Source organism: Rhagoletis pomonella, unplaced genomic scaffold (genome assembly GCF_013731165.1).
Source record: "Rhagoletis pomonella isolate Grant_MI unplaced genomic scaffold, Rhpom_1.0 Rhpom_scaffold_00007, whole genome shotgun sequence".
In the NCBI taxonomy this organism is placed as follows: Eukaryota; Metazoa; Arthropoda; class Insecta; order Diptera; family Tephritidae; genus Rhagoletis; species Rhagoletis pomonella.
Window position 1 is genome coordinate 63,495,937 of NW_023458561.1, and position 8,884 is coordinate 63,504,820.

An 8,884-nucleotide genomic window follows, 5' to 3' on the forward strand; every position below is an offset into this window, starting at 1 on the left:
ACTGTAACTGCATACCCAGCGCAATGACTATACCCCATTGCACTCCACTATACCCCATTGCACTATATACGTGAGCACAATGTAAAAAAAGTTTGCCTTAGCAACTCGAGACGCCATTGACCTCACGTGTTTATACAGACATGCACCTTCATTAGGATGGTTCAAAAATGCATGTGAGAAAGGTAAAGTCAGAACTTTCATGCTCTCACCCAAAAAATTGTTCTGTGTCGAAAGGAATAGAATAGATTTTCAAAGAATCTATGCCATTTCTAGGAAAAATTTAAATTTTTCCAGTTTAAATACATGGAAAATTTCAACCGGTTTTAGCGTCCCCTAAAAATTTTTTGATTAAGCAAAAAACACAAGGTTCTTTTTTTTTTGATATAGAACAATCCTTGGGGGTGAGAGCATTACAATTCCGATTTTACTCTCTACACCCTAATCTAGATACATTTGCGCAAACATTAATACATATTTATGCATGTATGTATGTATTTATGTGAAATGAATGAAACACAGTGGATGCTGCAGTCAGTCAGTGCATAATTAATTAAGTTATTGCACCTGTTGCTTTTGTGTGAAAGACAAAAGAGCTTGTAAGCAAACATGCATACCCACACATAAATATTTCCATTTGTTTATGTGAGTTGCCTAAATGGCGTCTTGTAATTTGCATCCTCTGGAAAACCATAAAGAGTAGAATGTACGAATGAAGCTGAGCAGCAGCATTTGAAGTACTCTTGCTATGCAGATATGTACATATATAAATACAATGGCGCTTAAAAAAATTCCATTACTTTTTTTTCAGAAACTTTAGAAACTTATTGGGCATGCAATTTTGTAGCTTATTCCATTTTGGCACAATAATGCGCAGGTGTGAAAATTCTTAAAAATCCCATTGATTCTGGAGTTTTTTTTTTGTGGAGGGTGTTGCTCAATTTCTTCTTTCTTCTTTCAAGTTTGAAACTTTGACTAATATAGTTTATCTTATAGAATTTACTTTATTTTTATAGAAAAACTAACAAATAGGAGGCAACCCTGCTCAAAAATATTTTTGACAGTACACTTTTCTAAACCTCTTTAACATGAAATTAAATTAAAATTTTAAAACAGTGGCAACCTTCCACGAAAATATTTTCGACTGTAAGCCTTCTTAAACCTCTTTCTTTTGACGGCTATATTGCAATATTTACCTTATCTTATCAATTTACCTAAATTCCAAATTTCAAAGTGGTGGCAACTCTCCAAGTATTTTTTCCTATATTTTAAGTTAGTCCTTTAACAATGCATCAGTGAAAATTTCATTCGATTTCATGTATTAGTTTTCGAGTGATGCGCGTACAAACATGCAGACAAAAATTCTAAAAATTGTTGATTTGGTTTCTGTTGCTCTTATAAAAACCCCCCATAATAATTTTTCCTTAACATCTATAATTTAGAGACATCGGAATGTTACAATTTTTTTATCAGTGTAGATAAACCAAACAAATTTATAACGTAAAACATTGTGAATATTTAAAAAAAAAAATAAATGTGTGCTATTTACCTGAACAACACTGTACTATATGTATTCACAACAATGTATATGTATTTGTGTTGCCGTTGTGTATATTTTGGAAACTTTTAACCGATGGTTATGCATTTGCATGAATGGCCAATACACACGTACCGGTACTTTACTGTTAGTGCGATATATTTACTTAGTTCAACTTTGTCTTTTGTCTTCGCCTTCCTTTCCTTTCCCATATAACTATGTATTTCTTTACGGCTCTCATTAAATATGTATGTCACTTTATGTGGCCACGTACTCGTGCGGCTTCCGGTATAGCCTGGAGAATTATGAAACAAAGTTTATTGAATTAAACGCATGCCAACTTCGGTTTTCACTTACATAAATCACATTCAGCGTGCTTGGCTATTGTTGTAAGTTCAATATCTAGTTACAAGCGAAGGGTCGCGTTTATTTAAGAAAGTTTTCATTGAGGATTTGTTGTTAAAACTACCAGGGATTTTAAATAGTTTTCTTTTTTTCAGCAACAGAAAAAGTTTAGCTTATTTGCAAAGCCTCCATGGCGACCTTTGATCCTTTACGAATTGTCGATAGCCTCAATGGTGTACGAGTTAAGGGTTAACCTTAAGAAGCTTAAGGATTTGAATTGAAAATGGCTGCAAAATACTCGCTGATGGTATGGGATGCTTCCACATGTGGCTTAAGTGACTATTAAGCCGGCTTATTTATTTTAAAGGCTTTGCGTCCAGTTAGTATGTACAGTCGCATAACTCAGCCGTAGGAAATTGTGCAAATAAGGGCCTTGCAGGCATGGTTCAGCTAAAGATATTGTGAATAATTAGGATCAGAATACTAGTACAAAGTATCCTTTTTGATATTTCTAAAATATTTTTAATTTAGGATTTTTGGCAAGTTTCAAAAAATAATACATATAAATCCTACAAATATTATACATAAATGTGTGTGTGTGTTAGTGCGTTTATTGCTCTTGCACACTAGTGTATTTGAATGAATTTTAAATGGTTTGGCACACAGACAGGTTATAACCTGGCTTAACACATGTATAGGATACTTCTTAAAGATAGTTGCCACCTTTTTAAAAAGTTAGCATCAGTTAATAAATAAGCTAACGAAAATATTACAATAATTTGTTTGTAAAACGAAAGGGGTTCTAAAATTATTTATTTCAAAAATATAATCTAAGGGGGTTGCCACCTTATTAGAAAGCTAAAAGTTAATTAATTAATAAACGAAATTAAATATCCCAGCATCAAGGATGTCATATGAAACAAATTGAAAAACCATTTATTTGGAAAATATTCGCTAACAGGGTTTCCTAAATTCCAATTTATTTATTCTATTTAAGCTAAATTTGGTTTCTTAAATTAAATTTATTATTTTCGGTAATATAATTTCTTTTCTGTTTTGTTATATTTGAAATCATACCGTTAAACCGAACTTCATGCGGGCGGAGCTGCAGACAAAGGCTTGTAACTACACATACAGTAGGGAGCCACATAAAGGCTACCAACACCATTTCTTTTAAACATAAAATATGTACAATGTGGTACATAAATAAACAAAAATATCATTAATTAGTACAATATGTATTTAAAAATATTATATATGGGCCACATGGCGAATGAGTATTTTTTTTTTTAAATTCATGCTAAAAAGGTATTCATACGCAAACAAAAGTATTGAATATGTTAAAATAATAACAACCACTTATAATATTAATCAGTATCAAGTTGGCTTCTTTCCTATTCCTGGCTTTTTTCGACTTCACATGTTTCTTAAAAATGGCCTTGCACAGCTCGATCGCTTGAAATTCTGGACTATTTTCCGGTCGCTTTAGAATTACTGTATCTTTTCAAATAAAATATTCCGTTCTCTGCTTTCAATACATTAATTAATTTATTTTTTTTTTTTAATTTTTAATGCCAAAATTTAATTTTATCTTTATTTTAACACAGTAATGCATTTTCCATTAAATAATTTCAATTACATATAGGATTATGTTGTAGCTTCTCAATGTGCCACTCCAATATTAGTTTGGCTTTATTTCCAGATTAAATATTTAATCGCTGCAACACAAAGTCCACGTGCCATTTTCTATCTCACTATTAGTGAACAATAAATTACAAAAATCTGCATATGGCAACTATTTACATATATATGTAAATATGTAAATAATAAAGCCCTTAATGTTTCTAAATCAACGCACAAGTGAATGCTACAAAGGCAAGCTGTCAAAAGCAAAGGACACGAGCCTGCTGTTTTCAGTATTTTAGTTGTACATCACACATATACATACCTACATAAAAACAAACTCAAGTTTAACTCAAGCAGAGATGTCCGTACTTAATAAAAATGCTTAAGCAGTTTATGTAAATTATTCACAGGCAAATATTTTCTATTATTTTCTTTAAGTTTAAAACAAAATTTAAAAAAAAAACTATCGCTTTCGTTATTTTGGCGCTTAGGGTTCGATGTATATTTTTAAACAATAAAACAATCATTTAGCGTTCTTTTGTCGGAAATCAATTTTAAATGCACAATTTGGCATATAAAAGAATATATCAATTCATTTTACCTATTAATATAAATTTCTTACAACAACAACAAAAATTTAATCAGCGTTATCAAACAGCTTCATCTCTGGACATCACCCAAGCCTATAACCGGACTATTTGATTTTCACGAAATATCAGTTAATGGGCCTCAGCTCTAAACTTACAAAACTGATATTCTCATATTCATATGAAAATATTTCAGAAACAAGTTTTGATTTATGATTAGGGCTTTAACATACAAACATAACGGACAATTTATATACTTTGTTTTATAACATTTTATTTTGCCTTTAATTAGAAGCGTTAACTAAAAAAAAAATCGTACGCTTTGCCCCGTACCAAGGATGGAATGCTTCTTTAATGGCGACAAATTTTATACAATTTAAGCATTTAAGACCTTTCGATATATTCTGAGTTGAATAAAAACTTCAAATGCCCACTCGCAACCAGCTACTTCAGAGCAATTTGTTTCAGAAAAGCCATACATGTAAAATTACACAGCCGCTGACAATGTTTACAACAAGACAGCATTAAAAAAGTTTTTACAAAACAAGCAAACAACAAATGAAAACAAAATCCAAAAAGAAAAACCGCAACTTTGCAGTCTTATGGGCAAATGGGTCTTGCTTTTGTGCAACTCATTTCACGCCTGTGGGTTGCACAGCAATTTTATTTTAATTTAACAACTTTGCTTTGGTTGCTTAGTAACCGAGGAGGTGGCCTCTTTCCCTTCGGGTGCTTGAAAGACATTATTTGCGGCATATCAAGTGGGGAGATATCATCATGCTGGCTCTGTATATATTTGTATGCATATGTATGTACGTTTAAGCTCAAGTAGATATGTGGTGGCGTAATAATTGAATTATTTAAAATTATTGTGCGCTTCAAGAGTAGCCTAATAACTGATATGAAGCAGCGGATGGTGTAAATTAAAGACAAATGTCTGCGTTTTTGAATACACATGCATGCATGTACTTACATACATATGCATGCATAATGTAAGTAATGGTGTTTAACAACTTAAATTCTAAGAAAGAAAGCGTTTTTGCTAGATTATTAAGAAAATATTATTAAGTCGTCTTTTCAAAATCCTAATACATTTTTTACATTAAGGTTCGCACACTTTATTTTTTTTTTTGTGCATGACTCTTGGATCCTCTGAGATAGATTTTTAGGCTATGTCCGCGCATTCCAAATACGGTCTCGATGGCTAATGGCTAAATAACCGATTGGCTAGTATGTATGTGTAGGGCGACGTGACGTATACGTAACATTAATTGTGTTACTGTTCTGAAGCCGCCAAGCGAAAAACTTATTATTTTCATGCATTAAAACAAAAATTTGCATAAAACGCATACACGTCTATTCGTCAAAGCGACAGAAAATCGCGTTAATTCTAAAAAAAAAAATATAAAAGTAAAAGACTTTCATCACAAAGTACACAAATCGACTTTTTGCTTGCTCAACCAAGTTTTCTACTTTTTCACTGTACATCAAAGCAATTGATGTAACCACTTCGACTCTTGTCACTGTTATGAGGCGTAAAAGTTCATGCGCGAAAAATTTTAAATTGGCTTTATAATTTTGTAAAAAAAAAATCGCGTTTATACATCAAAAGAGGCTGTGTGGTTTAAGGAGCGTGATTTCTAGTACTTAAAGCACTGAAGCAAGCATATCGCGCGACTTCTAACCGCTGCAAATTGCTCTTTCATAAAAATCTTAGAATTTGCTTTTTTGATACTAACGCCAACGGCATTAAACTCAAGCAGATTTTAAGCCCTCAAGGCCGTAAGTCAGCATGTATTTGCACTTATGCATACATATGCATATGTAAAAATGTATGCCTTTGAATATACTTCGGCACTTGCATTTCATTAAGTGTATACTTGTATAAATTGCTGACTTATTGGATCGCATTGACGAACGACTTTTCCATAGGCCATGAGACGGCGCAGACATTGTAAGCGTCAATGCAAATAAGCATAAATTTGTTCATTCGCCCGCAGTGTCGGTTAAAGACGTCGCATGGAAATAACTAAGTACAGCAACACCTGACATATGTTTTATTTCTGTAAATATGTAATGCAATGCCAAAGTGTCTATGACCTATAGGCGTATGTATATTCGTTTAAAATCAAAGGTAATAATTTTACATAGGAGCTTCGAAGATTCTGGACTTTTACCTACACTTATGAACATTAGGATGGACTTAAATGAATACCTAGTTAGGTACAGTATTAAAAAGTTATATCTACTATTATGTAGTTAAGCTGTTATACTCGTACTCCTATATGTATCTATGTATCTTTCTATCTAACTCTTCTTCTTCTGGTACTAACAAACACCGCACCAAAGTTATAATACCATTTCGTATTCACGAAAGTTATAATAAATAAGCAGTCTTACTTTATGGAATTACACAACTCTGAAAAAAATTAAAAATATAAGAATTTTCAGCTTAAAAAATTCTTCACACTCTGAAGAATATTTTAAGCGCTTCCCATTCTGAAGTTGGAAGTACTTCAGAAATTTCAGCAGTTAGAAGTGAGAGTGATAGAAAAGCGCTGAATGGGTATTGTAACTTTGTTAAATTGTTTTGTAACGAACAAAACGAATCGAGATAGATATAGACAAATGTATACACAAATGCTCAGAATGAAAAAAAGAAATCTCTGCACACAATAACTCGAGTAAAAATTGAGATATCTTAATGAAACTTGTACGTAGGACGGATGGTATTGAAAAAGGGCAAAATCGAACTATAACCACGCTTACCTCCCACTTAACGGTAGTTTTCAGAAATGTGTATCTCGGTAACGGTCCCATATAACGGTATATTTTTTAGAAATGCTTAGAAGTTCGATATTTCGAAATTTAAAAACGCTAATTTACTCAAAATTTATATTAACAGCAATCCCTTGAAAAGGAGTAACATTATTTGGGATTTTTGGAAAATGAACGTGGTACCTCCCATATATATCTACATAGATATATAAGTTTATATCTAACTAAACGTTCTACCGAAGATATTTGAAATAGGGGTAAAACTATCTTTATCATTTTACTTGTTTCTTTTGCGTTTTTTTCGAAACGACTTTGTTGAAGCTGGTGTACACGTTATATCCGAAGTGTTTATCTTAAATGCCTTATCAATATTCTTTTGGCGCTACGTAGCGAGTTTTTCAATATTCTGTTCTTTAGTTAAAAATTTAACTAATTAAATATGTTCATGAAAATTCATGTAATTTTATTAAAGTACTGCCAATTTTTTATAAAAAAACTGCAAGAAAAACTTTTATTGGTAATTTTATTTTGCATATTTTAACTAAAAACAAAAGATTCTTGTTTTGCTAATCCCGTAGACTTTCATATTTCGCCATTTTGAAGTTCTTAAAGTGAAAGTATTTATGAAAAAGGTACTTATACATCATTTCATAAAAAAAAGGAAGGAAAAAAGGCGAGGACAAGTTAATATGTATTGACGTCAAATATATTAATATCATTTTAAATCGCGTGTGCGGTAGCCATATAATATACTAGGGTGTTCCAAAAAAGTAGAGTCGGAATTTCAATGCTTTACCCCATAGGATTGTTCTATATCGAAAAAAGTAGGCCCCTATTTTTTATTTTGAAATCAAAAAATTTTTAGAGGTCGCTTAAAACGCTCAAAATTTTCCATGTATTTTATATGGAAAATAAACAACTTTTCGTGGAAATGGTATAGAGTTCTTGAAAATCGATATTTTCGATCGAAAAACTCTGGTTCTCTCAGGAGATTCCGAATAATAGTTTTCAATTGTTTATTTGACCATTTTTTAATACTACAAATTTTTCGGCGGACCAATAAATTATAGTTGCTACGAAAAAATTGTTAAATAAAAAAATGGGTATTATTATTGGGATTACCTGCAGAGCATAGAGCTTTCCGATCGAAAAATATTGATTTTTAAGAAACCTATACCATTTCTATGGAAAATTTCATTTTGATTATAAAATTCATGGAAAATTTTAAGCGCTTTGAGCGATCTCTAAATATTTTTTGCATTCAAAATAAAAAGATAGAGGTAAATTTTTTTCTGTATAGAGCACTCTTAGCGGGTGAGAGCATACAAATTCCGACTTTATTTTTTCACATGGACCACCCTTATACATACACGCTTTGTTGTACGAATGTCTCCGCGTACGTGTAAATATAATTTTCCAGCTACTTGGGTTCGAATAAAAAGTCAAACAAATAAAAAATAATAAGTGGTAAATTATTGTGAATATAAAAGAGATTTTTAAATTGGCCCTGACTGATGTTGACTGGCATTTATAGCAAAGCATCGAGATGTAAAAGCGTAGAAAAATGATGGCGTATTCTTGAAGCGTTAAGTGGCTTATCAATAAATACAACCTGCCGTGGCATACAGCTACCCAGGCATCATTAATGTAATACTATCAACGTTTTGTTTTGAGTGGTTTTCGTTTGAAAATACTGGCTGGGTATATAAATTCATAAGTATATAAATACAAACGAGTACGTCCGTATTTATTTCATAGACATCGATATAGCATGATTTGCTCATAATCACATACATATGTAAATAAATGCGTTAATTTGAATTCTTGTGCAAGTGCATCTCCGTATCTTTAAATGCACCTGATAAAGAATTATTTTTTCAGTGAAACATTGTATTGAAGCCTCTAAACATATGGGTGTTTAGGTGCATATACATACATACATACATATGTCTTATGTACGAATTCTGCTGTTGCTTTACATTTTCTTGGATACCTTTCGCTCATTTTGAGCCAT

The 8,884-nt window shown here is 31.9% G+C and overlaps 1 protein-coding gene across 1 annotated transcript in view; it reads right to left on the reverse strand.

Moving 5' to 3' along the window:
• The window catches only part of LOC118743949, a 14,097-nt gene extending 5,213 nt beyond the window's left edge, over positions 1-8,884 (reverse strand). Inside the window, exon 1 of the mRNA XM_036476711.1 lies at positions 8,864-8,884. Within this exon, the coding sequence (XP_036332604.1) occupies positions 8,864-8,884 (21 nt within the window). The remainder of the gene's footprint in view (positions 1-8,863) is intronic.